The sequence below is a fragment of the Phycomyces blakesleeanus genome (genome assembly GCF_001638985.1).
Source record: "Phycomyces blakesleeanus NRRL 1555(-) unplaced genomic scaffold PHYBLscaffold_40, whole genome shotgun sequence".
In the NCBI taxonomy this organism is placed as follows: Eukaryota; Fungi; Mucoromycota; class Mucoromycetes; order Mucorales; family Phycomycetaceae; genus Phycomyces; species Phycomyces blakesleeanus.
Window position 1 is genome coordinate 160,857 of NW_017265170.1, and position 18,383 is coordinate 179,239.

The window sequence follows — 18,383 nt, forward strand, 5'->3', positions numbered from 1 at the left end:
TGATCTCCTCTGATCTTATATACTCTGTGTTGTGGTGGTTGAAGTTGAAGAAGTTTTTAAGAGGAAGAATTCAAGATTTGAAATTAGGAACGAAGATTTGTGAGAACTTGTGTAGGTTTTGTTTATTGAGAAAGGATTTTGTATCAAAGTTTGACCAGGTTCCTACACTGAACTACTACTGCTATTTATATTGTTTTGGATTGGGAAAATTATATGACTGGGGTCAGGTAATCGATCCTATCTGAGCCTTAATCAGAGCAACGTGATCTTGGGATAATTAATGTATGATTAATTATATAAATGTGTGTAGTCCCAATGAAGTATTAACATCGAAAGTAAATGTGTTTATGAGTTATAATTATGCTTATAATAATCCACTGATGTATCCCATATTATGGTGATATCATCATATGAAATATAATCACTATCATGCATGCTAAACCTGTGTGTTAAATAATAAAGTAATCGGTAGACACCTTTGACTGGAATAGCTGAGGCCTTATATTATTTCCTTCAAACTTATTCTCAATTACAGCAGTACTCAATACTCATTTACAACACTCTGCAGCTGTAGTATGAAGAGTGTCCAGAATACATGCACAGCTCAGAAATTCCAAAGTGTCTCCAACCACAAAAGCAAGACTGGCTTTGTACAAAGAAGTCAAGCCATCTTCAAAGTTCATTTGTAAACCTTGACTCTCCAAAACAAAAAAGTCTTGAAGCACTGGGTATAGAGAACTGAATAAATTTTTTGGCTTCTTTGGTCCAGGAATAATCGAAAAAATGAATATGTTTTCTTGCTTATATCTTTCTGTTGGTGGAAGATCTACGATTGTGGCCATAATGATTATCATAGATATTCCACCTCTTTTGAATGGGTTAAACCCATTAATATGCAGGGCAAGGCTGAGCTCTTTCATTCCTCTGACTCCACCAAAAATGCTTCTATTGAAAACATTTTTATATATTGGCTCTTTAACTGACAAGAAATCCTCAATAAGAGTTTTTTTGTACTCCACAGTTTTAGAAACATTGGCACTGTTTGCAAGGAAATCGGCTAACTGTCTGCCAATTGACAATTGATAGGTTGTTTTCCTTGGGAGAATGCCTTCGTACCTTTCTTCATTACAAAAACAACATGCAATGCTAGCATCACCAGAATAGTACATTTTGCATCCGTTTATACACATATTATATTTTGTGGTACTGTTTTTGTTCAAAGTATCACTCATTATCTTATCGCACTTGTATGGCAATATAAGCTTGTAATTTTTTTCATTACAATAATTAAGAAAATGAAAGCCTTTAGATTACACAAATAAATAACAATAATTACCTTCTCTATCAATTTTTGTCAAATATTTATTGAACCAAGAGAAAGTCATTTCAATAAGCTTTTTTGAAGCATTGTTAGCTTGAAGAATGCTTTTGAGCTTGATACTTGATTATTCTGCATTGTTTAACGTTCCAAACAATTTGCTATTGGTAACAGACTCATAAGATAACGGACTTTCAACAGTGGTTTTAAAGGCTCCCAAGCAACTAAACAAGGATAAAGAATCGTCTCTTTCTTCCACAATCTCTTCACGAGTTTTGACATTGTCGAATGATACGTTTGAATTTTCTGTATCCATATAATTGTTTTCTGCATTTACAGCAAGTGATTTCTCCCCTTCTTCAAAATCTGCAGGATCGCAATCGTTCACAACCAAAAAATTGTCCACATCATTTGATTGATTGGAACACATGTAAGTCTGTTCATCACCAGAGATTGTTTCTGCTCTAGTATGCTTTAGAGGTAATACTGAAGAAAAAGAATTGACTTGACTCCAATCTCTCTCTTGTCTGATTCTTTCTTGAAGAGCTTGCATATTTTGTATTTCATACATCTTGGTGTGTTTCTTTCTGTTTCTTTTAGTTACTTTTACTTGGCATATAGGGCAAAATTGGACCATTATGGTAAGCTTTTAGTAAAAAAAAAGGGGATAAAAGGAATGAATCTATGGTTGACTGATATTTTCTTAAGAACAATTCTCTATCTACTTTTAGTATCACTCGGGAGTATTTTAAAATTTCTTGCAATTTGAACTATATTTTATCTACTTATTTTTTTTTCTCCTAGACAACAGCTCTATATAAATATATGTTTCTTACATACATTCTATTGATCTCTTCACCTATTCTTTTATAATTCATATAAAATGCCCCCTAAAAGAAATGCTACTGTCGTTGAAGATATAAATAATGAACCTATATGGTTCAAAAAATTCAAAGAAGAGCACTTCGCCAGAATGAAAGAGGCAATGGAAGAAATCAAACGTGAAAACCAACAAGACTACAAAGAGTTACATGCAATGATACGTACATTGACAGAAATGATACCACGTCCAGCAGTAGGAATCAACAGCCATGTAGCAAACGGTGGTCAAGACTTGATACCACCCCTAAAAAATAGTTCTGAGAAAGAGAAGAAGTCCCATATCAGGGATATTATTATGAACAATGTGGTAGAAATCGATGAGGATAGAGCCAATGAACTGTTGGATATTTTGAAGAAAAACTATTTGAAAGCATGCCAATCTTTTGCTTTGAAAGATGACTCCAATGGCAAGACCAATGGTGAGAAGGAATGGAAGGACCTGGATGGAGAAGACCATGTGCATCTAGTAATGTCAACCCTGCAAAAATCGGTGAAAGAAGCTAGGGAATTGGAAGTTCTTAACCTTTCTTGTGGTCTTTGGGTTGTGAAGTTTCTGGTTCAGCCCAAGTGGTCAAATATGTTGCGCAATAGAAGAAGAAATAAGTAAGCAAAACATTTTATGTACATACCAACAAATGACTAACAATAATATTATTAGGTTTGCTTGTTTGGGCAAGGACACTGAAGAGAATAGTAGTAGTTTATAGATAGCTGTATTTTTTTATAATTAATATATATTTACAATATAAAATTTATTTTTTGAAAACATCAATTTGATGTTAAATTGGCTAAAAAAGACATGGATTTATGGTTTTTTATGTTTCTATGGTGACATCAATTCTATGTTGTTTTATGTTTTTTTCAATGGTGACATTGATTCCGTATCAAAAAATGGCGACATGAATTTTGCAAAAAAAGACATGGATTTATGGTTTTTTATGTTTCTATGGTGACAACAATTCTATGTTGTTTTATGTCTTTTTCAATGGTCGTCATGGCTCTTCCCATTACTCCACCGGATCCACTTGGGGACCCCCCCTCAACTTTCGGCTCACCCTCACCTCACTCCACCACCCCATCCAGCCCCACCACCTCACAACGCACGTACTCGGTCGCTGCTACTCTCGCACCTACTGCTCTTCTTCCTCACCAACCTCATATCATATATGGCGATTCCATTGATGGGTTACCACGCATCTGGCGTGCTGGTACCGCACCCCACACTGTTTTTTATAACGCTCCTCTTCCCACTTCTCCTCTCCACAATGCCTTCTGGCATGCCCTGAAAAGCTCTGCTTTTGCAGACTCTATCGTAAAAGTTACTCTTCCCAGTCGTTCTGCTCCTACTGCTCTCAAGGTCCAATTCCTCGATGCTGCTTCCTGTGCTATTGCGTGCGCGCATCCTATTTTTGTTTCTGATCAACACTTCCCAGCCTGTATTGCCGTTGCTCCTGGTCGCAAGGTATATCGGGTAACATTGTCTCGACTCCCTGGTGTTCGTTATCCTGATTTAGTAACTGGACTTCAACGGTGCCTTGCCCCTTTCGGAATTGTACGCGAAATTGTGGTCCGCGAGAGTTATACCTTTTTCGATGGCACTGGCAGTGTCCTCCTTGAACGACCCGACCCACCAGCTCAGCAAGTCGCCAAGCTTGCCTATGAGATTTCTTACAACAACAACACTACCATCCTTGGAGAATGGGCACATATGGGCTCCCATTGCAAATACTGCAAACAAATGGGCCACGACATCAATGCCTGCCCTGCACGCTCTTCAGAAACACGCACCTGTCACAGCTGCAACAAGCCTGGCCATTTGCAAGCTAACTGTCCCCACGTCTCCGAACCTGGTCGTAGGTCAGCAACCACTAACAAACGCTCTCGCCACCTCAACCGTGTTCCTCACCAGGATCGCATTGTGCTGCCCCGCCCCCTGACAACTAATCTCCCCACTGGTACATCTGTGGATTCCATCCACAATCCGGCTAACAAAGCTTCATCTTCTCTTCTGCCGATTGAACCACAACGCAAAGCCAAGGTAGTCAACCATGCTGAAGAGGAAACACCATCTGACAACACTGCCTATATTGTAGATCCTGAAGACGACACAATGCTTGACGCCCTTCCAGAACAGGTAAATTCTGACAAAGCCCAATTGCAACAGGAGCCTGAGAAGGCCGCCGATGAGCAGGCTCTCCTGGAGGCTATTCAGGCTACTGAAACTGAAAGAGTACGTCGTCTTACCCGACATACGCCCAACCGCAACACGAGACGCAGTCTTTCCACGTCCCCCACACGCAGGAACACTGCCTCTCGTAACTCTTCGCTCTCTCCTCCACCCCGGTTCACCCGTCAAGCCCTCGGCGCAGAGGCCAAATCTAACCAATGATTACCATTGGAACTATGAACTGCAGAGGCCTCCCCAAGGTGGGACGACCCGAAACACGCTCATTATTTATACGCCACTTACGTTCGAAGGGAATTGATCTCCTCGCCCTTCAAGAAACCCATGCCCACTCTATTGCTCTTCAAGACACATTTACTATGCAGTTCCAATCTTCTTCTTCTCTTTGGTCTCCTCATTGTGGACTTGTGTGCCTTTCAAAAGATATTATGCTTACTGATCCATTGTTTAGTATATGCGGCCGCTGCATCACTGCTACGGTATCTCACACACAGTTTATGTTCAACTCTTTCCGTATCTGTGTCATTTATGCTCCCGCTACTTATCGCAAACGACATTCGTTCCTCACCTCTCTTCTTCACAATCCTCTCTTGATACCCGCGTCACCCACTAATATGATTCTATTGGGCGACCTCAATCACTCACTCACTACTACCACCGCCCATAGCACTCCACCTCGCCCATGGCTTCACTTTCTCACCGACCGCCTTGTGGACTGTGTGACTCCCACCGGCAAGGTACCTCAACCTACCTTTCACCGTGGGACATCATCCTCCACAATTGACTACATATTCGCCTCCTCCGACCTTGCTTCTTGTGCCACCTCACACTCGGTGGAATATATACACTCACAGTGGTCTGACCATTGTCTGGTCACAGTCGTACTCTCCCTTCCTTCTTCTCGGACCAGTGGTAAAGGCCTTTGGCGGGCGAACCCTCGCCTTGCTCAGCTCACTTCCTTCCAGGACGAACTTTCTGTCTTTCTTTACACCTTCGTTCCCACTCTCCCCGCCTCCAATTCCCCACAGACAAACTGGGATTTAGTCAAGTCTGAAGTGACTAGATTCATTAAACGTTTCTCTCGTCGAATCTCACCTTCCCTGTCCACTCTAGAAGCACAACTTCAAAGTCGGCATGATAAGTTGATTCTTCGGTTTCGCCATCAACCCGCCCAGAACTTTCAGCTTCCTGTAATCGAACGCAAGCTCCAACAGGTTCAACTGGAATGCGTAGAAATTCTTGCTCTCCGGGCTGGCCGACAATGGCGCGAACAGGGTGAAACCTCTGCCGGTTTCCTTAAACGCACCGTTGCTACACGTCAGTCCAAAAAACTCATCACCAGCCTACGCCATCCTGTTACCGACTATCTTTGCACTGAGCCTGACAGCATGACGGAGGCTGCTGCCGCCTTCTATGAGACTCTCTACTCTCCTGAGCCCATCACTTCTGCTGCTGTTGACGATCTTCTCCAGAATCTTCCTGACAATCTTGCCCTCACTGATCTCACTCAACATTGCCTCACTCGCAAATTTTCCCTCGACACTATTCGTCAAGGTGCCTCTCGATCCCCCAATGCCAGTAGCCCTGGTCCTGACGGATTGCCATACGAGATTCTGCGACTCATACTTGACCACCCCAAATGCTCCACTCTTGTCTCGCGTGTATATAACGAAGCTTTGTTGGATGGTGTCTTTCCCCCCACTTGGATGTCCACCTGCGTGTGTCTTCTCCCGAAAAAAAGGCGACCTTACCTCCCTTCGGAATTGGCGACCCATCGCACTTATCAACACTGATGCTAAGGTCTTCACTCGTCTTCTTAACTCTCGTTTGATCCCTGCTGCCACTCCTCTTGTCACTCCCTACCAAACTGGCTTTGTTCAAGGACGATTTATTGCTGATAATGGGATGCTCACCCGGATGGTCATGGCTCAGGCACTTCAGGAAAGCTCGACTGGAGTGGGTCTTCTTCTTGATCAGGAGAAAGCGTACGACCGAGTCCACCCAGAATACTTGCGCCGAGTTCTCGATCACTTTCGCTTTCCTAAATCTATAATAACTTGTATCACCCAATTGTTTTTCTCTACACAGATTCAGATCAACGTTAATGGCTTCCTATCTCGCCCTCTCACACAATTGCGTGGCCTCCGTCAAGGCGACCCTCTCTCTCCCATCTTGTTCAATTTGGCTTTTGAACCTTTGTTGCGACGGGTTATAAGTAATCAATCCTTCCTCGGTTTTCGACCTTCTGTCCCTGATAGTGTGGCTACTATTCCTCCTATTAAACTTCTAGCTTATGCCGACGATCTTCTGGTATTTCTCCCAGATCCGGCTCACCTTACTCGACTCCACACACATCTCACCACCTATTCCGCTGCGTCCAATGCGCGTATCAACCTCCACAAAACGCAAGCTTTCTCACTATCTGGTAGTCCTCTCCCCGATTGAACCTCCACCCTCCGTCGTCATAACATTACCGATTGGCATGACCGCACCTCGCCCGTACCTCTCCGTTATCTTGGCTTTCCGTTGATTCACTCCAAGGCTCAACGGGACTCGTTCTGCTCATCTCTTCTCCAAAGGATTGAGGACAGCTGCAATCTTCACTCATCTCGCTGTCTCTCCTTTTGGGGTAAAGACACCGTTCTAACATCTCTCATACTCTCTCAGCTTTGGCATGTTTTGCGTGTGGTCTCTCTACCTATGTCCTTCTTTCAGAAGATCAGGTCCATCATGGGTAGCTTCCTTCAACGTGGCACCTTCCCCCCGATTTCTTTGGATACTTTCTGCCTCCCACGCATGCAAGGTGGACTTGGTATCATCGATCCTAAGATGCAGCAGAGCGCTCTACAACTTCGTTGGCTTCAACCTATCGTCCGCGCTCCTTGGTCCCCACCTGGTTTGGTCCCGCGCTGGATGTCTGGATTGTTACAGGCTTCACTTCCATCTCTTTCTCCCCTATTTCCCCTTCTATTTCCAAGTATGCGTCCTTCTGGATGGCGGGATCTTACCTGTCCTCTACATTTAGCCTTTGCTGCCATTGACCATCTGCCGCACAACTTTGATAATGTTGTGGTAAATTTGACTACTTGCCTTGCTTTGCCTCTCTCAGCGGTCACCATTGTCCCTGCTTCCCAAGCACGCTTCCCCCCATCTTGGCAAGATCTTTTGGTTTCCCACCTCTACACCTTTGACCCTGCCCTGACGTCGCTACGGTCTATCTCCATCACCAGCAGCCACCCACGCTCTTGTGTTATTAATAAGTTCCTTGGCCGAGTTCAACTCAACACTCTCACATTACATTCAATAATCGTTCGTGCTTGTTGCTCTCCTCGTGAACTGACCGAACAATATCCATCTCTGCTCGTTCAAGATGGCACATCAATTGACTTGTTCCCTTTCTTTAATGCGCTCATACCTTCTCAGACTTGGGCACGCCTTTCCACACGCACTTTCCGTGGGCTGTGCTCCCACCATCTCGTCCGTGCCCGCTATTTCGATCCCCCTCGTGGCTCTCGTCATTGGCGGAAATTTTGGTCTTTTCCCCTTCCCCTGGTGGCTCGTAACATTTGGTTTCGTGGTCTACATGACAAGATTTCTTGCCGAGCCCGTCTTCACTCTTTGCTTCCTCTCGCCTTTCCCTCTCCTACCTGCTCTATTTGCTCTCTCTCCTCCGACTCCCAAGATCACTTCTTCTTCACTTGTCCTCTCAAAAACGCGGTGTGGATCGGCATGTGGCTGGAATTCTTTGGCACAATACCTACCCCAACCGCACTACACAACGCTTTTCACTTCTTCTCTTTTCCCTCTTCCTTAAACTCTTCTATTCCCCCTTCTACCATCTTTGGATGCACCCTCCTTGCGATATGGCGTCACCACTGGACTTTCATTTTTGACGATTCACCATTTGTTCCGTCTGCTGTTGTTGGTACGGCTCGCAAGACCCTAACCCGCATTTGCCAAGAATTAGACCTCGATCCTCTCTTTTAAAAAAACTTATACTTATATTTATTATAATTAACAAAAACAAAAACCCCCCAAAAACATTGAAAAAGCTAGAAAACCCTCCAAACAAATGCTGTGATCACTCTTTTGATTATCTTCTTTTGAGTATCACCAGACCCCCCAAGCCTAATAAAATGCTTCTTACAAACAAAAAACCTTTTTCAATGGTGACATTGATTCCATGTCAAAAAATGGCGACATGAATTTCGCAAAAAAAGACATGGATTTATGGTAATTTATGTCGACATTTTTCAACATGAATTACCATGGGGTTTTCCCATAGTGTTAGCTACAGATTTAATATCCACTTTCCGAATCCTAATCTGAATCCGAATTCTAAGAGATAATGAAACCCCCTATCATTAACAGAGATGTAATGGAAATAAGGAAAAAGAGTTGAAACAAGAATTCAGATACCAACAATAGAGCAGATACAAACAATAGGATAGATATAAACAATAGCAATGTTAAAGACCTTGTGATTATACAAGTCTAAGCACTGCTTTACCTTTGGCCACAACAGAAGCAGATATTCAAATATAACTGTCTTACTTTTAAGCAAGAAGGCTATAATAAATAAATATAATATGTAAAACTGCTTATCAGTTTACCCAATTAGATAAATCAACAAAAACATCCAATAAACTACTCACAGCTTAAATTTGGACATGCATCAGTTTATAAAATTGAATAAATGACAAATATATCCTATAGATTATTCATACCTTGAATATGAACATGCATCATTTTTATATAATATTGTACTTTAATAATAATATCAATACACTTTTTGATGAGTTTGAATAAAGATATATTTAAAAGTTAAAGAGATTATATTTGTAATTACTGGAGAAATGACTCTAAATACTCTTGTGTGAAAATTCATGGTTACATATGGATATTTAGAGCAATTTTTCATCTCAGCATGTTTTTTAATGTATATATTCATAAAGTCATATTGTAATTTTCTATTGGCTTAGATATAACAACTATCCAAGTTATTTTAGCATTATTATTATTTTTATTATAAAGTTTGAACAAATAAAGTAAATGTAACAGTTGTTTCCCTTTTATCTTAACATTTATAACAAAATAAATACCATATCCTCTACTTCTGAACTTTATAATAAGAAGTGATATTGAAAAAAATTCAACAATAATTAACAAGACTACAGCTTTGTTTCTACACAAACCCTTCAGCATCATAATAAAAGAGCAAGATATGAAGACATGGAAAGAAGTGAAAGAAATATGTTTTGTTTTTTATTTCCATTTTCATTTTGGTTATTTTATATAATGTTTTATTTCAATAAATGTATTTATTCAAAGAAATCTCATGGATATTGATTTTGAAAGTAAGAAACATTAATTGTGATAAAAAGAGAAGTAAATTAAAAATTAAATTCTATGTAGCTACACCAAACCAACAAACCAAACCCATGGAAGCAATGTGCAGTCAGACCAACACACTTGTTTATAAAAGAGCACCAATTTCTGATAATAAAGTTGCTTTTACCAATGAGTCAAATGGCGAAAGCAATAATGGCAATGAAAATGACAATGATAAAGAAAGTAACAGCAGAGAAGAAAGTGAAGATGATGAAGATGATATTGTTGAGATTGAAGTCAAAGAATTTGATAGTAAAGGTCAGTCCGTATTAATTAACTAATAAAAAAAGGACTCAAAAAAAAAATTCAAGGAAAAGAACCAAAAAAGAAAAATCTGAAAAAAGGGGAGGTGTTAATTTTTTTTGTTTTTTTTATAATATATTCTTTTGCTACCCCAAATATGCCTAAAAATCCAGTACACAGGTTCATTGCTTCTTTTGTGATAATGTTTGCTTCCCGTTATGTAGTCAATAAGGGTGCTGTTGTCTAGATTGAGTTCTTCAACAAGCTTTTGTTGATTTACAAGCAGAATTTCCAATTGCCCTTGAGTCTTTCTGGTCTCCAAAGCATGACAGGATTCTCAGCCATGACCAAAGAGATTAAGAGATTAGTCACGTGTCAGGATTGCTATAAGATGTATGAGGAAAGTATACCTGCTCCTTTCAATTGTGATTTTATAAAGCTTTGTGCACATACTGCCTGTGATTGCAAATTAATGATCCAATCATTGTCTGGAGGTTTGGCTGCAAAGAAGTCTTATATACATCAGTCTCTCATACGTGCTCTTAAAATTCTTTTCCTTCATCTCGATTTTGAGCAAAAAATCATGCACTGAAACCAAGAATTCAAGATCACTCATACATTGTGTAATATTTACGATGGTGAGGCCTGGACTGGTTTGAAGGACAATAACAATAAAATTTTTGTTGAGAATTTTCGTTCATTGATGATGACATTAAACATCAATTGGTTCCAGCCTTTTGATGGTACTAGCTATTCCTGCGGTGCTATCTATCTGGTAATTAACAATCTTTCTAGAAGTAAACAGTTTAAAAAAGAAAATACAATCCTTGTTGGCCTCAGGCCCGGACCAAAATAGCCAAAATCAGAAGAGAACAATCATTACCTCAAGCCATTAGTTGACAAAATGATACAGCTTTATCATAGAATACAGATACCTACCTACCAGTAAACAGATGGTGCAACAGTTCGTGCAGCCTTATTGATGGTTGCATGCAATATATCTGCAGCCAAAAAGACTAGTGGGTTTAGTGCACACAACAGCACATGCGCCTGTTACAAATGTGACAATCATTTTTCTTGTCTACCAAGCACTTCTTCTGTCAACTTCCGTGGATTTGATTGTGACCAGTGACATCATCGAAGTGATGGAGTCAAACGTGTGCATGCTGAGGAGTGGAATAGTGCGAGTACACCCTCAGAAAGGCAGCAGCTGGAGATTGAATATGGTGTTCAATGGTCGCAGTTGTATCGCCTTGGATACTTTGATCCAGTATGTGGAACAATCATTGATTCCATGCATAATCTTTTTCTGGGAACAACAAAAAGAATGATTGAAACATGGACAAAAATCAAAAAATAAAAAACAGTGATCTGCTTGCAATGCAGACAGTTGCAGTGATGATGATATTGCCCAGCGACTTTACCAAGCTGAAGAAAAAGGTAGGAAAGAGCTTTTCTCACATGAAAGCAGATGAGTGGAAGCCTTGGATATTGATGTACTCTCCCATGCTTCTGAAACCAGTTCTTCTGTCCAATATGTTCAATGGCTGGATAGACTATGTAAAAGCATACTGTGTACTTGTAAAGCCATCAATCAGTTTCATCAACATAGACCATGCACACAGCTATCTACAAGAATTATGTCAATCTTGTGAAGATACATATGAACCAAAAGTCCTCACCTGCAACATGCACCTGCACCTCAATCTTCATGACACAATTCGTGATTTTGGACCCGTGTATGGCTATTGGCTCTTTGGTTTTAAGATATACAATGGTTTGTTAAAGAATAACAAGAAAAATAAAAAAGATAGGTTTGAAACAACCTATATGACAAAACTCACTGCAGACGCATACAAAGCTTATTATGTACAAAATATCTTATCATGTTCAAGTCTCATTCCATTCCTTTCTCTTTTGGAAAAATGTATCTCCACGACTGCACCTATAACAACCTATGTCACTTATGCTCCAACCAACCAACAACCTTTCCAACTGCAACAATTTGTAAACTCATCCTTAAGTCAAGCAGCACCTATCAAAGGCAATGAACCACTCCCCCCGTTCTCCTTTCCTTTACAGTCCTTAAAAAAATTCACAATGAGTAACATTGATTATCCTCAATTGTTAGATTATTATAAAATCGCCTATGCCATACCGAATCTTATTTCTTATCACAATGCCAGATTGTCACAATATTTTGTAAATAACCAAATGACAATATTGAAATCAATTGATCTTCTTGGCCAAACATATATTGGAAACAACAGTTCTGGTAAGTGCGGGTCACTTGTTAAAGCTTTCTTATGTAGCAGCAATAGCCGAGCTTCAAGCCTATATACTGGACAAATTCAGTATCTTTTCATACATTCATTTACTCTACCTTCTCAACCAAACCACCAAGCATCAACATTACATCAAGACCAGCATGTTTTTGCATACATCCAATGGTATAATTTGACAAATGACAATGAACACAGAGATGAAGGTATTGAAATCTACTTGCCAGATTTCTCAGCTGATAATTATCACGACATCTTGCCTGTACATTGCATACACTTAGAGATTGCAACTGCTGTAGATGTAACTGATATGAACGAAGAAAGAATGCTGGTCATTCCTATGCCAAAAAATACTATGCTGGAAGCCTTTATGAATAAATATACATTATGATTTTTTTATGAGAATAATTAAATAAAAAACAAAAAACAAGTAATGCCTCTTTATGCAATTTTTTTGGTTATTTAAAGTATAAGATGTTATGAATGAAGAAAAAAAGAACAAAAAATATAAACTTTATTTAGGACCCGTTTCTAAGATCCCACTGAGGAAACTGTGACGCAATTGCATCAGAAACTGGTCCTTCAACGATTTTGCCAAAAGCACATGACAACAACTGATGACTATTTGAGTCTAAATCAGCTACTACTTTCTTGTCAACAAGTGTGATGAAGTGGTTATACTATATCAAAAACATTAATATTGTATTCAGTATAATAAAATATAATATATTAACCAACACTGAAGAAATAATAGTATATTCTTCTGTTAAAAATTGTCAAAATATGTGTGTAAAGACCAAGTTTTTTCATCTGATCAGAAAAATTACACAAAGGTATGAAGCCACCTTTCTACTAAGTAGAAAGATCAACTTTTGAACATAGGAAAAGCTTGGGCAGCTGAGAAGCAGAGTTCATTAGCATTCTCTATATATAGGGTTTCCCTATTACACCAAAGCATTTTATCAAAAACTATATTTCTTGTACTACTTTATATTTGTTTTAGATTAAAAAACGATGAACAAGCATGAAATTTAATGGAAGAGCCAACTTTTCTATGGTTTATTTCATTGAAAAGCCAGCTTTTCCATGGTTATAATCACCAAAACAAAAATTTGAGCTAATTCTAGACACTCTTTCTTGTACAATTAATTGCAAAATACTTCTCCCCTCATATATGCATTGCAATTATTATTGGTTTATTTTGTGTTTATTAGGAAAAAAGAATACTTCTAGATTTACCATCTAGTGATACAATTATATATTTTGGACCACTTTCCTTATCATCTTTCATACTATTTGAATTGAGCAATGTGACGCAGATATTATTTCTCTCAAAAAAACCAGTGATGTGTAGCTTGCTTGAAGATGCCTGTTCTCTAAAATTATAAGAGTGTTAATTATGTATGTAGAATATCAAATATCCTAAAAAATATATTGTATAAAATATACTTACATTAAAAACATCAGATACAAGTGAGAAAATTAAGAGAATATCAGGAATGTTGGACATGGCACCCAGTATGACTACTTTGACTATGAAAATGACTAGAAAAATTAGTTTAGGTAAATTGAGTAATATAGTAATTAATTTACACACCCAAAGCAAACAGTTGTATTTGTAAATCTTGATAGTCCTTGTCAAGAGCCAATATAGTCTTTTGTAGAATATTATATTATATTAATATATAGTGTAATAATATTACAATACATATAAAGAGAATAAAAGAAAAAAAGTCATACCATGTCAATGACAGTAGCATGAGATGAAAGTTTTAGATGCAGAGAATATTTGAGAAAGGGTCGTTCATCTATAATAAAAGTTATATTTTGTTAGATAAATATTAAAACAAAATATAATAAATAAAAAGAACTATAAAATATTATCGTGTTGGTTGCCATGTTTAGTTGTAGTGTATGTTTTTGGCAACACGGCCTATAAAAAAGTCAGCAAAGTTTTAGAAGAAGATGACAATGCTTACTAACATTTGCTAATTGGAATAGACATTGTGAAGAGAATGCATCAGAAATAAAAAGAATGATAGTGTCTATAGCAACAGCATGTATCAGTATTTTTTTTAGCTGTTTATGAAAAAAGAGATGCCACCTTACCATAGAAACTCTGACATATAATAAACAATGAATAGAAAGATGGAGCAAGTGACTATGGTAGCCAAATATATAAATATTCTTATTTGTTATCTGTGATGAAGCTCTTTTTAAAAAGAATATAACCTACTAAAATATATAAATATAATAAAACTTGAAAAGAGAGAGAAAAGAGAAAGAAAAGAGAAAGACAAGTCAGAATGAGACAAAGAGAAAAAAAATAAAAAATAAAATACAAATAAAAATAAAAATTACAAAAGAAGTAATAAAAAAATCAAAACAAATACTTACCCTCAAGAGAGACTGAAAGAGTGTAATGAAATAAAACCTAAAAGCAATATTTCCATTGTATTTTACACAGAGCTTGTATAAGAGAGCAATTTAGATTTATTCTTGAAACAATTGCTATTGTCAATAAATATATTTTCTTTCAAAATATTAATTAGCTTCTTTGCTATACTTGCACTTTTACAAATACTCACACTCACACTCACACTTATACTCAAATATAAACATATAATCACATTTACATATATACAAAAGACCATATTTTACAAGTACTCTTATATATAAAGAACACTACATTATATATATATATATATATAATGTTAAATCATAATATAGATAGTTCATAATTATTTGTTTTTTTATTAATTTATAGAAAATGTCTAAAGTCAATCATACACTTGCTCTCCATCTATCAAAAGAACACACAGATCTGATTGCTAGATTAGATACAATGCAGCAAAGTCTGAAGGATATGGATTCTAAAATTGGCTACGTTGTCAAAGGCAATGCTGATGCTTTGGAAGTTCTGGATAATCTTATTGAAATTTCTGATAATGTTCTTGAGATTGCTCCTGCCTCTGCTTCAGCTGCCACTTCTTTTAATGTTAATCAAAAAGTTTACAATCGACTTTTCGTGAGTAAAGCATTATCAAGTAATTTATCAATATACTATCTCACACAATATATAGTCTCTTATCCAAAGCCAATTGAGAGATCCAAAATTCAGATCAAATAATGCAGCTTTGATTACAGCAAATGACAGCAAGTCCGGTTGGAATACAGAAATTCATTTCAATCGTTCCTCTAATAACGAACTGACACTTGCACTTATGACTTATCTGAAGCCAAAGTTTGCTACAGATGGGCTTAGGCCATTCAAAATCTGCAGTAGTATTTATACTAACTTTTGTAGAAGACGTTCTGCTGAACGAAAGTCGTCGTCAGCCCTTGATGCAGGAAGATCATGGTCAAGAAGAGCAAGTCGAGCAACCATTGTATGTTGTGTTGTATTTTGATAGAAATAATAATATTGAGTGATATTAATAAATGTGTGTTATCAGAACTTTGATCGCTGTGAGCTGGCCTACAGCATGTGCAAGGCTGACATTAATACGTTGATGGGAAAGGATTGCGAAGGGCTCATCAACAAGGTAGCAATGTCTGAGGGTGAGTCGGAGAATGAGACATCTGGAGTTCCTGGCAATCATGTGATCCATACAGTGTGCCCATCCTGAAGAAGTGATGAGGTAAATACTTTTATAAATAATGTTAAATGTAATCCATTGTCTTTTAGTAAAATAAACATAATATTTTTATTGTAATCTAGTACAATAAGTTTCTGGGGCATGTTGACGAAGCCGTGCTCAGATGCTTGAACCTAAATGTGCACCAGATGGCAAAGAAGACCTTTGGCAGAGATGCTGATTTAGCAGTCCAGAGTCAACTGAAGTGCTCTCTTCCCCAGTGGGCTTTCAAAGATGAGCTCTAATAATTTTTTTTCTCTCATCCTTCGCATTATAATTTCAACAAACACAAACTTATTGCAAAACATGAATGCTACAATCGTCTTTTTCTCTTGAATTCTTTAAAATGGAGGGTTAAATTTTATTAATCTCTATGCATAGTGTTTTTTTGGTAAAGGAATGACTAGTATTTTTTTAACATTTTGATGCGTTGTATGCTCAGCTGTAGCAACTTGCAACAAAATTCGATGCACTGGCAATATGCTTTGATGGCTGTCATGGGAGATCGTAGGATAACAAATATCAACATGTTCAAGTGAACGAGAATGATTGTCAGCTGACATAAACCATTTGACAAAAGCAAAAACATGTTGATCATAATGCATAAGTCGGAATTGGCAATTGTTGTTGTTGGTAGATAGTGAGGCAAAGGAATGTGTGAATAGGTACTGAATTTGACCTGTGTATGCGAGTACATACTGGCCTGTACCTCCATAAAATTTGACTTGAATGAGAGAACCATGATGTCCTGATTCATTGTGGCCTTTATAAGTCTGGTTAAGAATGTTTATTGATTTAAGCTTATTTATCAGGTTGTCAACAAAGTATGGTGATAATGAAGCTTCTTCGTAATGGACCAATGCTTGATTTCTGTATGCAGTCTTATAATATTCCAAGAGATGAAGATAGTGAATATTACTCATTGGTGTTAATGCTGCTGTAAGGAGTGGGAAGGTGGAAGGAGGGAGAGGCTCATAGCCTTTGATGACAAGATTTGGATTTTCAGAATAATCAATAAAGGATTGTAAACGGAAGGTACGTTGACGAATGGTAGGGACAGTAATTGGCATAGAGGTTGACATAGGTGCTGAAATAAGTTTAAAAGTGAATTGGCGGAAGGAGGCTTGTCTTGGACATCGAAGAACAGCATTGACATAGTCTTCCTTGTGTACGTCTTCAATAAATTTTCGCATATACGTTTCTTCAAACCCAAATTTTCTGTTTGTTTTCATATTTTTTAACAAACTGTAAAATCTCTCAAATCCGAAGAGCCAATAGCCATACACTGGTTCAAAATCACAAATGACATTGTGAAGATGGAGGTGCAGATGCATGTTACAGGTGAGAATTTTGATTGGATACGTGGTTTCACATTTTTGACAGAATCTTTCAAAGAATGTGTGGGCGTTACTTAGTTCAAAAAAAGTAATAGTTAGTTTTATCAAGAGGCGACATGCATCAACGTAATCGGTCCAGTTGTTGAACATATTATTCAGAAGAACGCCCTTCAAAAAAACAGGAGAGTAAACGAGAACTCACGACTTCCACTTGTCTGCTTTCATGTACGAAAACCCTTTGCCGATTTTCTTTGTCAAAGCAGTGTACTTGCCAGGAATCACCATTGTCTCTGCTGTCTTCTGCATTGTGACTAGATCGTCTTTTGAAATCTTCTTCTTCTCGATCCACCAATCCAGTATCCTCTTTGGAGTTCCCAGGAAAATATTATGCATGAGATCAATGATTGTTCCTGTACTAGATCAAAGTATCCAAGACAATATAACTGCAACCATCGAACGCTATTTTCGACCTCCAGCTGATGCCTTTCCGAGGGGGTACTAGTACTTTCCCACTCCTCAGCATGCAACCTGCTTTCTAGACCATTATGAAGATTTCATTGAGAAAAGACAAATGCACTAAAATCGACATTGATTCCATTTGGCAGACGAGGAAACTGGTGGTTGCACTTGTAGCAGGCGCACATACTGTTGTAAGAAGTGAACCCACTTTTTTTCTGAGCAGCTGGAATATCACAGGCCACCATCAGCAGTGCTGCACAAACATTGACTCCACTGGGACATTAGAAGGCTGAGATCTTCATTCCCACGTACAGCGTCTCCAACTCATCTACCAAAGGTTTGAGATAGTGATTTATCTCTTCAGACTTTGGTTCCTTAGGATCTGGCATAAGTCCGGCCAGAATGACGTTCTCTAACTTAAACATTTTGTCCCAGAGAAGATTGTTGATAGCAATATATATTGCACCAGACGAGTGAGATACATTATCAAATGGCTGGAACCAGTTGATGTTGATAGTTAACATTAATGAACGTGAATCTTGGGTGAATTGCACGCCATCTTTGTCTTTTAACTCCTTCCATATAGCTCTGTCATAGATATTGCGCATGGTATTCATTATCTTCAACTCGTAATTCAAATGTCTGATT

At 38.1% G+C, this 18,383-nt stretch overlaps 7 protein-coding genes across 7 annotated transcripts; 3 read left to right on the plus strand and 4 right to left on the minus strand.

Annotated features, from left to right (window-relative positions):
• Positions 1–548: 548 nt before the first annotated feature.
• On the minus strand, positions 549–1,169 carry PHYBLDRAFT_152961 (hypothetical protein; the record flags this gene model as incomplete). Its single annotated transcript, XM_018433042.1, has 1 exon — positions 549–1,169. One exon carries the CDS (start codon positions 1,167–1,169, stop codon positions 549–551), a length of 621 nt encoding a protein of 206 aa, XP_018283975.1.
• A 276-nt stretch (positions 1,170–1,445) lies between these two features.
• PHYBLDRAFT_175674 (hypothetical protein) lies at positions 1,446–1,955 on the minus strand (the record flags this gene model as incomplete). The annotated part of the gene is made up of 1 exon (XM_018437544.1): positions 1,446–1,955. One exon carries the CDS (start codon positions 1,953–1,955, stop codon positions 1,446–1,448), a length of 510 nt encoding a protein of 169 aa, XP_018283976.1.
• A 246-nt stretch (positions 1,956–2,201) lies between these two features.
• Positions 2,202–8,372, plus strand: PHYBLDRAFT_175675 (CCHC-type zinc finger transcription factor; the record flags this gene model as incomplete). Its single annotated transcript, XM_018437545.1, has 4 exons — positions 2,202–2,803; positions 3,119–4,543; positions 4,615–5,513; positions 7,021–8,372. 4 exons carry the CDS (start codon positions 2,202–2,204, stop codon positions 8,370–8,372), a joined length of 4,278 nt encoding a protein of 1,425 aa, XP_018283977.1.
• Positions 8,373–9,723: 1,351 nt separating this feature from the next.
• On the plus strand, positions 9,724–12,692 carry PHYBLDRAFT_152965 (hypothetical protein; the record flags this gene model as incomplete). Its single annotated transcript, XM_018433043.1, has 7 exons — positions 9,724–9,742; positions 9,801–10,042; positions 10,267–10,513; positions 10,619–10,816; positions 10,973–11,080; positions 11,171–11,289; positions 11,406–12,692. 7 exons carry the CDS (start codon positions 9,724–9,726, stop codon positions 12,690–12,692), a joined length of 2,220 nt encoding a protein of 739 aa, XP_018283978.1.
• A 127-nt stretch (positions 12,693–12,819) lies between these two features.
• PHYBLDRAFT_73222 (hypothetical protein) lies at positions 12,820–14,955 on the minus strand (the record flags this gene model as incomplete). Its single annotated transcript, XM_018442804.1, has 9 exons — positions 12,820–12,981; positions 13,036–13,040; positions 13,541–13,670; positions 13,755–13,846; positions 13,899–13,956; positions 14,042–14,109; positions 14,281–14,346; positions 14,699–14,735; positions 14,890–14,955. 9 exons carry the CDS (start codon positions 14,953–14,955, stop codon positions 12,820–12,822), a joined length of 684 nt encoding a protein of 227 aa, XP_018283979.1.
• A 116-nt stretch (positions 14,956–15,071) lies between these two features.
• Positions 15,072–16,184, plus strand: PHYBLDRAFT_175678 (hypothetical protein; the record flags this gene model as incomplete). Its single annotated transcript, XM_018437546.1, has 4 exons — positions 15,072–15,329; positions 15,385–15,690; positions 15,757–15,915; positions 16,023–16,184. 4 exons carry the CDS (start codon positions 15,072–15,074, stop codon positions 16,182–16,184), a joined length of 885 nt encoding a protein of 294 aa, XP_018283980.1.
• Positions 16,185–16,310: 126 nt separating this feature from the next.
• On the minus strand, positions 16,311–17,669 carry PHYBLDRAFT_175679 (hypothetical protein; the record flags this gene model as incomplete). The annotated part of the gene is made up of 2 exons (XM_018437547.1): positions 16,311–17,349; positions 17,479–17,669. The coding sequence occupies 2 exons, from the start codon at positions 17,667–17,669 to the stop codon at positions 16,311–16,313; spliced, it is 1,230 nt and encodes a 409-aa protein (XP_018283981.1).
• Between the last annotated feature and the right edge of the window lie 714 nt (positions 17,670–18,383).